Source organism: Lissotriton vulgaris, chromosome 6 (assembly GCF_964263255.1).
Source record: "Lissotriton vulgaris chromosome 6, aLisVul1.2, whole genome shotgun sequence".
NCBI lineage: Eukaryota > Metazoa > Chordata > Amphibia > Caudata > Salamandridae > Lissotriton > Lissotriton vulgaris.
Window position 1 is genome coordinate 361,604,364 of NC_141694.1, and position 17,911 is coordinate 361,622,274.

The 17,911-nt window shown below is 47.4% G+C and overlaps 1 protein-coding gene across 3 annotated transcripts in view; it reads right to left on the reverse strand.

The window, feature by feature from the left end:
• Positions 1-17,911, reverse strand: part of RPS7 (ribosomal protein S7) — a 71,347-nt gene that overhangs the window by 29,588 nt on the left and 23,848 nt on the right. For all 3 annotated transcript variants that reach the window (XM_086926378.1, XM_086926379.1, XM_086926380.1), the window contains 2 exons: positions 15,532-15,596; positions 14,527-14,677 (listed from right to left, as the gene is read on the reverse strand). In XM_086926378.1, coding sequence (XP_086782504.1) covers positions 14,527-14,677; positions 15,532-15,596 — 216 coding nt within the window. The remainder of the gene's footprint in view (positions 1-14,526; positions 14,678-15,531; positions 15,597-17,911) is intronic.

The following is a 17,911-nucleotide window of genomic DNA, read 5'->3' on the forward strand; positions in this document are numbered from 1 at the left end:
AGCAGCAAGGTCACAGGTGTCGTCGACATGGTAGTCGTCGACGTTGTCCTCGTCGTGACCGTCGTCGTCGTGGAGAAAGTAATTTGTCGATGATCAGGCGTCTTAAACATAGTCGACGGCGCAGGTGCCGTCGTCGTAGCCATAGACGACGAGCCCGTCGACGAGGCCAATTTTAAAGAAGTCTCTTGATAGAAATAGTCAGCGTACCTGGTTTTCACAGTCGACGAATGCCGTTTGTCTGAAACAATCTCCTGAGTCGCAGTAGAAGGCTTTTTCTCCCCTCTATCCTTGTCAGAGGGTGGTGAAGTCCCAGGGACGATCTTCTTAGCCTTTTTTGAAGGTTGAGACTCCTCAAGCTTACCCTGCCTCTCCTTTTCACCGTGGTGAGAAGATTTTTGGGAAGCAGGCCTATCAGACCTATCAGAGGTCCCAGGCAAGGCCTTGACATGGGGCTCATCAGATGTAGTAGGGGGAGACCTACCCCTCTTCTTCGATTTTCTTGATGACACCATCGAAGAGGAGCCCTCGCTGTCAGAAGACAACTTCCTTGCGGTCCTTCATTTTCTGTAGCCAAGTGAGGAGACTTCCCTCTCTGTCCCTCAAGGTCTTGGTGGAGAAGGTTCTGCAAATCTTGCAGTCCGAGGCCTTATGATCCGGATATAAGCAGTCTTCATGTTTGTCCTCAACAAACAACCTCTTTTTTTGAGCAAGTAGCACAGGCTCTAAAAAGTGCTTTCTTCTATTTGTCAGACATGACGAAAAAATAGGCAAAAGTTGAAGAAAAATACTCAGAAGTGAAGAAAATTGAGCAGAGCTCAATGGAGACTCCCTTGCACACCGTGCGGTAGAAAATCTGAGGCTCTCTCGGGTAGGTTCTATGGGGTGAGGCTGCTCTGATTGGGTACTGCAAGAATTTGGTCTCTTACAAAAAGAGGTGGATAAGCTACAAAATGAGATGAGGCCTAGGCCTATTTTTTCACTTTGTGCTTACTACGAAGGTATTTTCTATTTACTGGGGCAACCTTAGTTCTGGCTTGGATGCTTAGTGGGGGTCTCAAATTTCGTTTGGCAGAGAACACACTTAGTCGAACTGCTGGGGAGGGTGGTGGGAATTCATAGGGGGCCACCAATATAATTGTGCAAGGAACAGCCTACGTGAGCAATTTTCTTGACGGCTCTCATACCTCTATAAAAGACTGGGTTAACTATAGCACCTCTCTCCCTCTTCTGCAAGTCAGGTTTTAAAAGACAGCGTCACCATTACGTTTTTCTAAACATATGGCAGTATTAGGTTGTTTCCGTATCAGGTACGAATTGCTGTCTTTGGTATTCTTGGGGAGTTTTGACACTTGCAAATGGCAGGATAAAACAGAGGGAGCTCGATGGATATTGCAAGAGGATTGAGATGATCACCAATGAACAAATGCAGGATTTTGCTGTTAAAAACAAGGCTAGTAAGTGAACCAGACAAAAAAAAAAAAAAATGATAGATGCACAGCCACTTCCAAATAAAGGTAGGTACAATAGGGCGCTGCGTTGGATACGATTTATGGATAGTCATCAAATACCAGGCAAAATAAAATTACTTAAATCTGCAGCTCAGGTTAGAACACAAAATGGTATTGGATAAAGCACTGCCCAACCTGTAATTTTGCTCTGATATAACGCTTAATATAGCGTTTAAGTCCCCACATACTATTATATTGGTACACTTCAACTTCCCCATTTGCTGGTAGAAATGAAATCTATTTTGAACAATCGCTTAAAATTGTCGATTTTAGATGAAATAAAGTAAAAATTCAATATACAGTCATTAAAATTGTAACATTTAACAACAAATGCCTGAATCAATGTGTTTTTTTTAAGGATATACGGGAAAAAATGTATTGTACCCCTACTAAAGGACAAAGGGTTCAAACAAGTGAAACCTGCCATATTATATCTCCAACTGTTGTCCAATACGTGGGAAATTTTTAATGTTGCCACTGAATTTTTAACTAAGATGAATTGTGTATGTTTTTAAACTTACATATGAATTTGTTACTTAACTCCTACTGTTTTAAACTTTTGTCACATATTCCTTCCTTAGTCGATGTGCTGTTGTCATTAGTTAGCCATATTGCAATTTGAATGTCTTTTCCCTTTTTTTGGACCTATGTATACTTTTGTGGTTTTTGTTAATAACCGAAAAGTATTTTGACTGACTGCCTGAATCAATACTATTTAAGTTTGAGGGTAACCCTAAAATTTAGTGATTACTTTAGTGAAACTGATAAACCCCCTTGAAGCTCAACCATCTAGTTTGGGGAGAGTTTAACAGAACAGCAGTACCAATTGTGCTCACTCTCTGAAACATGCTTCTCCGGTAATAAAATGTCAAATGTCCCTATGAATGATAGCCAAGCACTGAACTCAGCCCTGGTTGCATACCCTGCAATATTCCAGCTCTCTAGCCTTACGAGGGCAGAACTTGATGAGGGTCATGCCTGCAGGGATAAAACTAGCCATCCTTGAGTTAGATATGGTTGTAGCGATAGTGCTACTGAGGTATACCTGGATTGTCAATATATGTCCACAGGAGTCTTGCAAAGGCTGAGAAGTGATTTTGGAATGGGACACTGCTTTTTATCGTAACCAGCGGAACATCATTTTAAGTTCGAAGGTACATGGGAACAAAAGGGAGCAGGCTGAGAGTAGCCAAGAGGAAATTCCAAAATGTCACTAGTAGCACAGAATAGATTGCAGTAATGGGACAGCAAATTGATGACCAAGAAGGGATTTAAAAAATAAGTTATAATAGTGACCCATCCAAATGATTAACCAAATCCAATCTGTAGGAAGGTACCTCCTGACTATGGTTGCCCCCAACTTTTTGCCCTGTGTTTTAGCTGGTTTCTGACATAGTCGACCTGGGACCCTGCCAATCAGGATCCCAGGCCTACTGCTCTCTCTGTAAAATGGATTCCGTGTACCTTAGGTGCATTACCCAATTGGAACTGGGCCACCCTGTCAGACCCTGTAACTCAGGGCATTGGTGTACCCAGGGCCTACCAGGGGCTGAAGCATGTATTATGCCACCCCTGGATGGCCATCTAAATCTGACACAACTGGCTGCAAGACAGCTGGGGCAACGTGGCGTACTCGCCCGTTGCTATAGGTATAGTATCCCTATATCTAACCCTAAAATGGACACCCGAGTTCCTATCAGTCACTCCTACGGCAGGCCTTGACAATCCTGAAGGCAGAGTGCGTGGACTCGTGTGAAGTGGGCTCTGGCTTGAGCAGAGCCCGGTTGCAGCTTGAGGAACCAAGACCCAATGGCTGTTCCATGATAACGCGTACCATATCAGTAACTTCGGTATGGCGTTATCAAGACATGTCGAGTAAGGTGTCATACGAATCGGGATGCTGCCCCCGCACCAATGCTGGCGACGAGGTTAGCATTCCGCCCTTCTAGAGGGACACGACATGTACGTAACTGTGAACCCCGGTTAAAGTTAACTGAAGACTCAGCTCCACAAAATGGACGCTGCCACCACAGACACGAGTCTGACCTCCTGCTGCTGGGAGTCCTTCCAGCGAGGAGAGCTTGGACAAAGGGTTTCCTGTCCGGGGCGGTGTTCGCACCATCCCAGACAGGGTTTTGTGTATCCTGGGTAGGCAGGGCTTTACAGGAAGGTGACTGCGGAGTGGCACCCCGGTGCTCACTACGCATCTGCCAGCTAGAACCAGTTCCAGGGGCGCCAGCCCCTGACCTGGGGAAAGTCCGGCAGGGGAGAGGGGTGTAACTACCCCCCTTTCTGGTCCCACCCCTAGGGCAGGACCTAGTCATGTACCCACCCCTTTCTTTAGGATAAAGGCCGGAGCAGGTACCCTTCCAAATTAGATCTTTGAATCAAGAATACTTTCTACGAAAGGACTTCGAGACTCTCAAGATTTCTCCCTTGTGGCTAAGGAGTAGTCACCCTGCGTTCGCAGGCACCATCTAAGAACTCTGCGGTTTGCTGCAAGTCCTTCCTCAGGAATCAGACTGCCCAGCTCGACGAGAACCGGCTTCCCTGACACCTCTGACCTCAACCCACATCGTCAGCTCAGCTGAGATCTGTGGGTGCGACGAGACCGAGGGACCGGCCATCATCAAAACCTGCACGCTTTCTTAACCAGCACGACCACCGAAGGAATCCTCTGGTGAGTGCTCTGGGGTCCGAGAAACCCAGACCCTGAGCCGCTCCAGCACCGAAGTGTAGTCTCCCAGCATCTCCACGATCTGCGTGGGGCCCTTCTGCTCGCTGCTCAGCACGTTGTCCGATCACTAGCCGCTGGCTTGTGACCCTTTGACGACTAACGACAACCAACGTTGCTGGTCTGGTTGCTCCAGACTAGCCTTTTGCTCCTTTTTATGAGAGGAGCACCCCGGACCCTCCTGGTCCACTCAAGACGCCATTTTAGGCCCACCACGTGGCCCTGAAATCTGCCAAGGCTTGTTGCCCCAATCCTGGGCCCAGCGACGCCGACAGCATCAACCTTCGTGGGACAGCTCGCACCTCCATCCTGGTCGCCGACAACGCCTCCTGGTCCGTGAGACTGCAGAGCCTAGCGTCGCCCACTCACCTAGTCGAGGTGACGATCATCTGGTGCCTTCCTGGTACCCTCTGACTACTGGCTAGTAGTACGAACTTGGTCCCCTCTGCTTTCAGGTATCATCGATCTCTGATCCAGGCTTTGATCTCTACGAACTATTTTTCACTGGTCGCCGGCCAGCAACTCCTTCCTTCCGGCTCCTGGCTCGTCAGCGAAGACCCCCAACGCCTGTAAGACTTGTGCAGCCGCAGCCCTTGTGGCTAGGTAACTTCGGCATTTCGGTGCCCGCATAGCCTCCTTACTTAAGGGTCCAGAGTCCCTCGCTTCCGACTTGCCTTATCGGGTCCGCCCGAGACCACTAAACTTTCTGTGCCCTCGGGCACTTGTATTAATTGTGCACTTGAAGTATTTTCCTAAGAGTTTTGTTCTGTGCTTAGTACCCTGTCCTCATAAAGAGTCCAGGGCTGTTGTGATTCTAATAAATACACCGTTTATTTTCATAACACTTGTGTGGTGTCCTTTCACTGGGTGTTCAAGGGGTATGTGATGGTATAACAGCTGGCTTAACACGCCCTCTAGAGTTTAGCCCGAAGACTGCTCGTATCCACGCTACTAGGATAGCTGGTCTAAGGTTGACTTACAACCAAACACCATAAGGGTCGTTTGGACCGATGCATAGTGGTCACTAGAATAGTGAACACTGCATATTGGGCCAACTTCTCACACAATCCACTATACTCACCTCACAAAAATAATTTGCTGGGCTAAGATAGAGATCTTTTTTGGACCTTAGTCACAAACTGGAATGGATTCTCAATAACCCCTATCTTCTATTAAAAGGCACATTAGTCAAGAATTGGAACATATGGGCAAGTCTTGTGGAAGATGAACAAGTTACTTACCTTCGATAACCAGGTGTCTGTAAGAGGCATAGGTTAGTTGTAGATTGTTTACCTTCCATTACCCCCAGGCGACAGACTGGATCCAGAGAATATTTTTTTAGCAGTACCCCCGAGCATCAGTAGTCAGTGTCATGGTCGCCGGAATGACATGGCGGCGTTTAGGACACCACCCCTGCTTGCTGACGTCGGTTCTGACATAACTTTTCACGCCAGAATCACAGAGCCATAAAAGACACTGGCGACCCACAACTAGAGCCCTGTAAGGGAGTCCCTGTCCCTAGAGGTCAGTTCGCAGAGCAGGGAGGATGGGTGGGGCAGTAAGGAATATACATAGTAACTTGTTCATCTTAAAGAGACAGTTACCCGGTGGTGGGTCTGCAAACTAAGTACACAGCAGAAAGTCCTGGAGGACCCAAACAAAATAACAGTCCCTCTGGACTTGGCTGTCAAGGCAGTAATGTCTTGTGAACGTGTGCAAAGATACCCACGTGGCCACCTGGCAGATGTCAAGGGAGACCCCACATGCCAATGCAGTGGTTGCTGCAGTAGTCCTAGTGGAATGAGCACGCAGCCCCACTGGAGGTTCCTTTTTAGCTAAAGCGGAAAACTAATACAAAGGAAAACCCATCGAGTGCTGGTATGCTTTTGAATAGCCCGACCTTTCTTGGCACATACATAGCTTGTGAAGAGTTGATACCCCACCCAGAAATCTTGTGGTCACTGTAGAAGGCCAGCGTACGTTTAGGGCCAGACGGTGGGGTCTCTCCTCCTCCTTGGAAGGGTGTGGAGGTGAGAAAAAGGTGGGCAAAGTGATTTGTCCTATGTGAAATGGTGTAACCACTTTTGGAAGCAACAAAAACTTCATCCTAAGCACCACTTTGTCCGGATGCACGTAGAAGACCGAGCCTGAAAGTCACTCACCCTGCAGGGGGAGGGTGGGTTTAAAATGAGTAGTCTTGTGACGGGGCTCGAAGGGAGCACACATAAGATAGGCTACAACAAGATTCAAGTCCCACTGGGGCATCATGAAAGGAGATGGAAGAAAGATTAATGCCTTTAAAGAATCTAGTTACAATAGGGGACTTGAAGAAAGAGAGCTGATCTGGCAGCCAAAAGAAAGCAGACATCGCTGCAAAGATAGATAGCCTTTATGAGTGCCCAGAGCAGAGCCTGCTGGGACAAAAAGTATATACAAGTGAACCTCTTAAAAAGGGGCAGACAGGGGATCCAGAGCCTTTGCTGTGCACCATGCCACAAACTTGAACCATCTACAGGCGTATACAGTTTTGTTAGAGGGAACCCTGGCTGCCAGGATGACATTACAGGCTTCGGGTGAAAGGTCAAAAGTTGTTAACTTTCGCCACTCAATCTCCACACAAGGAGGTGGAGGCTGGACAGGTTGAGTAACAGAATGAGGGAGGGAATGCTTTCAGTGCCAGGCGGATCACCTGGAGCTCCAACAGGTTGATATAGAGCCCGGACTCTGCCGGACACCTCTGATCTGTCTCTCCCAGATGGCTGCCCCCTTCCCAGGAGTGCAGTTCCTTCCGAGATGTGGACGTTGTTCCCCAGGTAATCAGCCCACTGGAAATTTAGGTCCCACTGCAGAGCCCGCATAGGTCATCTGGCATGATCCACCAGCAGGATGCAGGAGGCCATGAGGCCCAGCAGCCTCCAGGTCATTCACTCCGAAATCCAGGACAGGGGCTGAAACCATCAGATAGCCCAAATATCCCAGACTCGCTGCTCAAGAGGATAGGCCCAAATTTGCACTGTGCCCAGAAGAGCTCCGATGAAAGGGAGGGTCCGATATGACTTCTGCATGTTGATCGTGAACCCCAAAGGGGGTCAGCCGTAGTCCAGTGGGGGAGGCGATGGTGAATCCAGACACCAACTAGCCATTGATGGGCCTGAAATGTCATACTAGGACTGTTTGGAAGCCGCTGAGTGGGCGGGTGGAGATGAACTGGCCCACCCGCTGGCTCACAGACCTGCTAGATCGCTGGGTCCCACCTACACAGCCACGCAGAGGCGGGCAGCTTGCATGAACCAGTGGTTAGGCTGGGCAGTACAAGGCGAGCACCTCCTCTGTAGCCACGACAGGAGTGAAAAGCAGACTCGAGTGGTCGGGCTTCAGCACAGCCTGCTTTGTCGCCAGAAAGACAACGGCTACATAATGGCATGTCCAGCAAAGTTGACTGGACATCCCCCGAAAAGCCTCATGTCTTTAACCAGACATAGAACCTAAAGGCTACCGACGTGGCAATCGTTCTGCCCAGTGAGTCGGTGGTATCCAGTCCTTATCAAATTGTGAATTTGGCTGTGTCTCTCAGAGGCAGCACCTGCGCAACCGTATCCCTGAAGGCGTGGGAATGTGGGCCCAAGAGGCATGCAATATTCTCGCACCGAAGTGCCAAGCTGGAGGTAAAGAACATGCGCTTCCCGAGTTGATCCAGCTTCTTGGATTCCCTATCTGGAGGAGCATAAGGGAATGCGCCCTTTGAAGGTGGTTTGGACCACCAAATTCTTGGGGGAAGTGTGTTAGGTGAGGAAAGCTGGGTTGCCTTGGGCCAGGCGGTGGCGGACAATCGCCCTTTCCACAGGAGCCCCTGAGCTGGGCTTGGACAAGCTGCCCAGGAGGACATCAGTAAAGGCTTTGTAAAAGGGGTTTAGAGGAGGCTGCTGCAGGCACAAGCACCTCGATCAGGTTAGTCCAGACTGCCACTGAACGGCGCTCAAGGCCAAAGACCACAGCCGCCCTTCGCACCACCACAGCGTAAGAGGCTCCCTCTTCCGTAGCCACTTTAGGGGGAGAAAGCATGTCAATGTCTGGAGAAGTGTCCAGACCACTGGCTTAACCTAGGTCCTCGGTCTAGTTCTTTCAGCCGGTCTGTTAAAGGGTCCAGCAACCCCGCCTAGTCCTCATGAACACCTTCTGGGCGGTTGGGAACACCAGTGATAAACAGGGGAACAAAGGTACCCTCCGGCGTCGGCTCAGACATCTGTCCAGACCATCTCAGGGGGTAAGGCAGGGACGTGGTCACCGGGATTGGCACCAGGGGTTGGACCAGTGAGATAGACTGTCAGTCCGAACCCAGGCCTGGGTCCACAGTGGCCTTTCGAGATCAGCTGTCAGTATTGAAGGCCCAGGGCCCCAACGAGCACCGGCAGAGTTGGGCTGCCCAAAAACAAGGTGGAGGGCCTCATAGAACTTGGGCAGGGGATACTCTTTCTCCCGGAAACAGACTGAGCCTTAGAGCGGCGGCGCTCCTAGTCCTAAATTACATCAGCCAACCGACGGTGAGAAGGCAAAGAGGGTAGGTGCTACTTTGCCTTCTTCTTGGACTTACCCGAAAACTTTAAAGACTTGGAGTGCGACAAGGTGCGAGGGCTCCATGAACATCAGAGTCCTTCCCCTCAAACAAGAACGGGAGCGAAGGAGCTGACTGCCGGAAATCCAATTACTTTCGGGGCTGCTCCTGCTAAGACTTTCGATTTATGGTCCAGCAGTCAGAGCACCGATAAGTCAAACACATCAGCTTGTGACAGGGGTTGCAAGGCTTGAACCCGGTCCTGCGTTGTGCCAGCCATCACGCACCAGTAATCAAAGACTCAAAAACACAAGTTGCCAAAACATTGTAAAAGGTTAGTCAAAAAGTGACATAGGGTAGGACTCTTCAGATGTGCGCCAGGCTGGCAATGAAAAAGGAGATCCGACATTAGCGTGTAGGAGTGGCTTCTAAGTATAGACAGCGAAGTAATCTCTGCGACCGAGACTCCGAAAGTGGAGTCGACCGATGCCTCCTGATGAAGTGCAGGGGTGCTGCTAAGAAAAAAATTCTCCAGATACTTTGATGACTGTGGTAATTCTAAGGGATAGAATCTACAACTGTGTTATACACAATTATTGAGCCATTCTTGAGGCATTATGCAGGAGACTACTTCCCTCGTCTAGCACCGTAGTCACAGCTAGGTCTGGCTCACCATCTGTAACACTGGGAGATGGGAAGGTAGCGGTTAAGATTATACACTCTAATTCCTGACTATCTATCCCCGATTTGTACTAGAACGCATACATCTTAAGGCTTGTCATTTTATTAACTAAAAAACATACAATCGTGACAAAGTTGTTAAGTATGCTTGTTACAATTTTTAGAGAAATATAAGCCAACAATCTGGTTAAAGTAAACACTATACTCCACTCTGTTATAAGATCAGGGAAGCCACACTATAATTCACAGGGCTCCGTTAAGAGTTCAAGAGAATATCGGCTGCAAAAAAAAGTTTAAAATTTGACAAAATAATTCATTTACTTTAACAGGGCCCTGGCTGATACAAATTAACAATCGAGTGCGCCAGTGACCACATAACTATAGCAAAAAAAAGTGAGGGAATGCTTGAATTAACTTCAGCTACTGGAATAACTCGGGGGTGGGAGGGGGCGCAACCTAGGTCAAGAGATCAGAATGATTTGCATTTGGCTGGGCTCAAACTGAGGTGGCATGGTGGGTCAAACAGTTGGGGCCCTGAGAGATCGCCATGGCAGAGATTTCAAACATTTCATTCATCACTGTTTGTGATGCCCTGTGACCAGAAAGCCCAAACGTGGATGCCAAGCTATACATGCGGATGAGCCCTAAAAAGGGTGAGACCGGGCAAGAATTCCATTCATTAACTTGTTTTTGGTGCTCACTTTGTCCACAAAATTGGTTCTTAACTATAGTGCTGCAGCTGAAACTACTAATTGGCTCCGGAATACTCAAACTTCGACGACTGTGCAAAGAATGCATTACATCAAAGAAGTGTTCAGTTCAGAAATAATTCTGTACGAGTGCAGAGTCGGAAAAACTGTCATTAGCCAAACTACAGCCATTTTAAGCAACAAGGTTCAATGGAAGATAAAAAAATTAAGCAATGCAAAGCAATAGGTCTCACATTTACATGTTTAATAAATGCGACACCAATTGCATTGCCAATACTTGTGCTCCTTTCCTTAGACACGGCTCGTTTAAGGTAAGGGTGCAGCCGCCATAAAGTGTAAGAGTAGCATGGGACTCTGAACCCGAAAGGGCCCCTGCGTTTAGTGTGGCAAATAAAGCAAAGGCACACCACTCTAAGTGTGTGTGTGTGTGTGTGTGTGTGTGTGTGTGTGTGTGTGTGTGTGTGTGTGTGTGTGGGTGGGTGTGGGGGGGGGGGGGGGGGCGGTGTTGCGAGAGAGCGTGTCTTGGCATGTTAAAACCATTAAACAAATTAGTACTCTGAGGCTGTAATTAAAGCCTACTGAGCAACACATGTAACAAGCATTGGAAATGCAATAGGTCTCGCATCATTAGAGTTAGTGCTTTTAGAATTGTTTTTTTGTAAATGTTTAGCATTTTTGTTTCCTGTAGCCAATGCTAAAGAATTACAAATAAAAAAAAGCCATAAACATTTCTAAAAGCTCTAACTGAAATGGTCTGAGACCTATTGCACTGTGTGAGGGTGAGGGGTTGAGGGTGAGGGGTTGAGGGTGAGGGGTTGAGGGTGAGGGGTTGAGGGTGAGGGAGGGTGAGGGAGGGTGAGTGAGGGTGAGGGAGGGTGAGTGAGGGTGAGTGAGGGTGTGAGTGAGGGTGAGTGAGGGTGAGTGAGGGTGAGGGAGGGTGTGGGTGAGGGTGAGTGAGGGTGAGTGAGGGAGGGTGAGGGAGGGTGAGGGAGGGTGAGGGAGGGTGAGGGAGGGTGAGGGAGGGTGAGTGAGGGTGAGGGAGGGTGAGGGAGGGTGAGGGAGGGTGAGGGAGGGTGAGTGAGGGAGGGTGAGTGAGGGTGAGGGGTTGAGGGTGAGTGAGGGTGAGGGGTTGAGGGTGAGTGAGGGTGAGGGGTTGAGGGTGAGTGAGGGTGAGGGGTTGAGGGTGAGTGAGGGTGAGGGGTTGAGGGTGAGTGAGGGTGGGTGAGGGGTTGAGTGAGGGTGAGGGGTTGAGGGTGAGTGAGGGTGAGGGGTTGAGGGTGAGTGAGGGTGAGGGGTTGAGGGTGAGGGGTTGAGTGAGAGTGAGGGTGAGGGGTTGAGTGAGAGTGAGGGGTTGAGGGTAAGGGGTTGAGGGTGAGTGAGGGTGAGGGGTTGAGGGTAAGGGGTTGAGGGTGAGTGAGGGGTTGAGGGTGAGTGAATTTGTGTTGCACAGTGATATGCACAAATGAAAACCGAAGAGTCAGCTGGAGTTTCTTTAATAAATCAAGGATGACTACAATAAACCAGAATTAACAAAAGCAACAGATCTGCCTTTTGTAAAGAGGCTGCATGGAAATACCTTCACTTATGCACACAAAGAGGTCGACATGCGCAAAGTCAACCCACATACAGGTGTCCATGCACACAGACAACACAAGGGGCGCACACACCTGCATAAATGCCATGTGGCCCCTCGTCATGTGACATCTTCAGTCAGTCCTTATTTGTTGGACGATCGCATTACTTGTGCTGTGATTTAAAAAATAGTACTTGTGAACTTAAAGCAAAAACCTTAAAAGAAAGAAGGCACCTTGTATGGTATAAATACAAGTGGTAGAAGGCATCACAGATGATACAAACGACTTCGGAGCGGAGACATGAGGAACTGCCCACATGACCGGGAGGAAATGGAGCAAAAACAAACTGCTTATCTAGCGAAAAACAGTTCGTGTTTTCTACTTTGCAATCCCCATGCAGTAAATAGAAGTCGTTCCATCTTTGAAACTGCAGTAAATTGCCGAAATGCGACAGCTTAGATTGATAACACCAATTGCAATACACGTCTTTATAGTTAAATAAAAAAAGCAGAGCCCTACCAAGAAAACATTTAACTATAGTAAAAGACAAGACGGAGGGAAGAGAGAAGAGGGGGGAGGAGAAATGCGACACGGCAGGCAGGGGAGGGGGCGGAGCGGGGGCCTGGAGTGCGGCTGAGGGAACTGATGTGCACACTGCCCACGCACACCTGAAAAATAACATTGACACTGCAGGGACAAGATCACTCACACAACCCCTGGTAACAATGAAAGCACCCTCATGCCAAATTACCCTCTGAAGCCCTGGAGCGGCCCAACCAAAAAGTGAACGATGACGTGTAACTATTCCTGAAATTAGCTAAGAAATGAACAGATTACTGCTCAGGCGCACTGTTCAGCACTGTGTTCCTCTCATTATGTTTACGCCACCATTTCACAGAACCGTAATTCTGGGGACGAAACTTTGTTTTACTCCAATGTAACTGGCGTAATTTCAGGAATTTTATGTTACACTTGTTACATACAATTCCCAAATTATGCAATTTCCCGCCAGTTTCAGTAAAAATGTACCAAGCGCTGTGGGTAGCCTCACGGAAACGCTGCCCTGAACTGACTTGGGGCTCATGTATGAAATCAGAACAATGTTTGCCGACTTGCTCACTGCGATGGCCGAGCTCTGGAAACATGGGCTAAATATAAATATTCCAGCTTAGGGAGTGCAGCGCCTTCCGTGTCTCCGTGTAATGAACGAGGAGCTTTGAGTGCAGTTCCCAAGTTCTCGAAGTACGGACTGGCCTGTAAATGGCTCCGCTTAAGAGCGCACTGTTTGCATTGAACATGGCGCTCTGAGTGCGCCGCTGTGGGAAGATGGGCAAGTGTGCAGGGAACAGGGTCAACTGCTGTGTATTGTTTACAAATCAGAGTTCGTGATGAGAGGATTGTCCTCAAAGGCTCACAGCCTTGTAGGATAGTCAAAACACAGCTTTTAAACAAACGCTGCGAGCTGTGATTTTCAGCAAATTGCGAGGCAGGGACACCGGTCTCTGCCAGCAACTCTTCAGCCTTATAGCGAGGGCATGAGAGACTACCTGCACAGCCCTCTGTTCCTGTCCACGTGGCTCCGCTGTGTTGCTGGAGCCCGTGATTGATTGAAATGGAGGGGGGAGAGAGAGCGGTGGGGTGGAGGAGCAGGGTAAATACATACAAAAATTAAAGCAGAACCAGCGCGACGCACATGAAAGAGAAAACCTCAGACAATAAAAAAAAACGCTTACAATAATTAACTGCCCCGAAGCCATAATGACCATTGAAGATGTCAGAGCGATCTACATCGACGCGACATGGCAGGCAGGGGAGGGGGCGGAGCGGGGGTGTGGGAGGAGTGCGGGAACAGACGGCGAGGGGAGGAGTAGGAGGAGGAGAGTAGGGGAGGCACGGCCTAGCGGCCGTGCAATCAAGAAGTGAGGGGGCGGGAGAGTAGGCAAGGCAGGCGGCTGGGGGCATGTGCACGCACTTTTAAGCTCAATGCGCATGCGCATTGAGCTTAAAAGTCACAGGCACTGCAAGGAATCGCCACGATTCCTTGCAAGTTGGATAAAGAGTGGATAAGCCCCCATAGTCTCGCTTGCTCGATGCGCATCGACAGGCGAGACCTAAAAAGGGAGTGTCCTCATGGGAGGTTACAAAATGAGACATGGTGGCACTAAGGAGGGGCTACTAAGCCACAGCTACCAAAGGACAATGACAAACCAATGAAAAATATGGGAAGGAGTTTTAAGTCCATACCTGAATACAGCACGCCTTGCAGAGCAGCACATGCACTGCCAGGAGAGCCCTAAAAAGCTACCACAAATGTAATCCATAACCATTGCACACTAATAACCAGACTGGACTACGGCAACACCCTCTTTACCAGAATCAGAAGAACCCTGCTACACAAGCTCCAAACCATCCAGAACACCGCAGCCAGACTCTTCCTCGGAGCTTCACGACACGAACACATGACCCAGCACCTATGAGACCTCCACTGGCTTTCCGTTGAGAGAGTAACCTTCAAGCTACTCACCACCGCCTACAAATCACTTCACAACATCAGACCCAAATACCTAAACGAGAGAGCATCGTTCCACATACCCAAAAAGGAACCTCCGCCGACCTCACCCTGGCAGAGACCCCATGCATCCGCAGAACCAGAGCGCGCTCTATAAATCCCTGATTGAGCAACAGTAAAAAATGCTATTCTGGCAATACATGCACAACATGATGAAAAGCATTTAACATTAAGAATATACACATGGCTTAAACTCACCTTATGTTCAACATTGTTCTGCTGAGCTTTGTCCAAATGGACTTTAATTAGCCTGCTGCCGTCCAGTTTCACCCGGATTCTCTTGCCCACAATTTCACTTGGGAAGACCAGGTCTTCTAAAATGGCATCGTGCACTGCAGTTAAAGTACGACTGCAAGACAAGCATCAAAGTCAAACAACCAATCTTGTTGCATGAGGTGGAATGAGCAAAACTCCGGTATTCCGGGCTAAACTGTACTTGGGCAACAACATGCATGTTCATTAATCTAACGGAAGAGTGAATAGCCAATAGTCAACCTCCGGTTTACGTAACCACGGCCAAATCATGGCTCTAAATAGCAAGGCCAAAAAAAGTCACTTTGAGACACACAAGTTGTACTGTGAACTTTTATGGTTTTGACTTCCCCAGTACAGGACAAGGGGAATACAGAGTGCGCCGTCCTAGATGTTACAAGAGCCAAAAACATATGTAATCATGATTGTTGCTTACAGCTAAATAAATTGCATCACATTGGTTAAACACCTGGCCAGACACTGCATCACATTGTTTAAACACCAGGCCAGACACTGCATCACATCGGTTAAACACCAGGCCAGACACTGCATCACATCGGTTAAACACCAGGCCAGACACTGCATCACATCGGTTAAACACCAGGCCAGACACTGCATCACATCGGTTAAACACCAGGCCAGACACTGCATCACATCGGTTAAACATATACAGAAGTCAACTGTAGTTTATTAACAGAATTAGCTTTTATGGTAATGAAGGCAGATATAAAAAGCAGGACACTACTAGGTCCCAGTACACACAAGTTAATAAATCTAGGAAATCCACACCTCAAACACGCAAGAAGTGTAAAAAATTGGTGTGTAACAGCGTTACTTAGACCTCATTTTAGTATACATCCTATTCTGTTGTAATGTTAAACCTAACGCATTTGATTTAACTATTAAGACGCTCCCATAATCTTCACAATTGAAACTGGGGAAACTGCTCACCTCCTGGGGCGCTTCTGCTTGTTCTTGGTGCGGCTTTTTCTTGTTGGTTTAGGCAGAATCCTTCTCTGTTGGGAAAATCGCAAGAGATGGAGGCTCAATCGATTTAAATGGAAGTAAAATATTTTACAAAGTTCTAACTTTCGACGGAGCTTCAGACATTTAAACCTTTCATGAATTTAACGGACTACAAAACACATCAACACTTATTTGCAAATGTGCAGCAGTAAGAAAACATTACTTATATAAAAATTTTAAAGGAATTTTTAGTTGAGCATTTTATTCTCTGAAGATAGTCGAAAAAGATACACAATAGAATGCCACTGAGCTGGAAGACAAATAAAGTCAATGTCATAAAACAAAAATTTGCGGGATATTCCCATTCTCTCGAGTCCCACCTCTACAATGACCCGGACAACACGCTTCTCAATATCCCAACAGCTCTGCCAGCATATCACCTGAACAGGCAATTAAACCAACATTTGCCATGCAACAGGTCTCGCATTACTGAAAGTTTGAGCTATTGACATTGCTAATAATGCAGCGCCAATAGCTTAAACTGTAGTAATGAGACCCTTTAGTTTGCAAAAGTTTAGGTTTCGCCTGCACAGTGCACAAGCGCTGCTTGGGAGGGACCTCTTGTAATCGCTCCAGGCTTTAGTTGAAACTCGTGCATGTTTTGCACCGTTTCCTATCAGTACTCGTGCATGTATTGAGTTTACCTTGCGGGATCGAGCAGCTGCTCCATCTGTTAGCAATTATCGCGTCTGCCGCTGCTTGCTCACGCAAGGTAGACGCCGTACATGGACTTCCGGCCGCACGCCACTGAAACCCCTTTGAGTGGTGCCCTCAGCAGCGTTTTAACTTTCGCGGCTGCAGGGCCACGCTGGTCTTCTAGCGCTTGTTTAAGGATGCACTGACGCTGGAATGTTTGTTGCGCTTTAAAAAGATTTTGAATGCATGGGTGGTTTTGGTAGTTTTGTAATGTTGCAAGAGACTGGACATTTAGTTGTAAAAATTAATCTATGACAGTGGTATCTTGAGCGATGTGCACTTTAGGCACCATAGCATGATGAAAGGAACGATCAGGTGTACACGAAATTGCTACTTCAATCACACTGTTCACTTGTCAACAGTCGCTCGTCAGAGCATTTACTTTTAATGCGATTTTCGAAAACACGTTATTCAGATTTTAAAACTAGCTAAATTTTAATTTCCAATATGTAGTGTAGTTGTTGCAGAGAAGCGGACTTACTTGTACCTATTTCTCTAAATACTTCTTGGTAACCAACCCTCTTCTACAAAGATAATACGTCCAGTGTTTAGATGTCGGAACAGAACAGTCAGCTAACCGAGCAGAAGGACGCCAAAGGGAAATTAATATTGCTTTGCCCAATGGCACTTTCAAAGTAATTGTGAAAATATCCACTGTGCACATTATACCAACGTACTGCTCAGATTTTTTCATTAGGAGGGCGTCATCTCATTTGGACTCGTCATACTTTGTATAGCCAGATGCCTTCCAAATACTTTAATTGCCATGTGTGCAGATCTCTTCATTACCCTCTCCAAAACATTGTTCATCTACATTATTTCAGTGGGCTCGATGACAAAACTATGCCTTTTTGTGGGCTACTAGTTTGAAAGGCTTCAGGCAGCGGGTCAAAGGTAACAAAACCTAACGAAGGACTGGAAGAGGAGGCATTCCGCAAACTGCTCAGTTAAGAAGACTGCCATAATTGGGTTGCAGTGAATCCCTCACAACCCTGGTCCACGGTTCCTCTGCACCTGCTGCCCAGTCGATAGCGCTGCCCCAGGAATTATGTGCCAAGATATTAATCCATTTTGTGCAGAAGAAATTACCACATATGTATCATATACTTGATTTGTACACATCAAATACTCCATACAAACCATTTAACCTCTACTACGAACAGAAAGTTTCTTATTTTTTGAGAGGCAAGCTTCCTCCAATTATTTTTGAAGTATATAGCTGGCTATCTTGACAGTCCACCTGAAGGTCTCCTACTAGTATGGCAAAAATTGCTTTAAATATAATGTCAGAACAGGAGACCCTTTTCACCTGGAGCTTGATAAATGTGTTATGTTTGCACATATTCAATCTTGTGTATTTCTACTGTCCCCTTCCCTGCTGAAAGTAGAAAACCATGGGGCTGACCAAGGAGACAGGATCGTTCATGAACTGAAGCGATCCCCATTCTTGTATTAACTGTAATCAATACTAAGCCAGATTTACCATTTGTTAAGAATACAGTGATTCCAAAATGTTCAGAAGATTATCGCAAAAAGAAAGAAAGGGATGGCCAGTGTAGAAATGAAAAGCCTCTGTAGGCCATGTGAGCCTCCAGCAAAGCATGTTCTG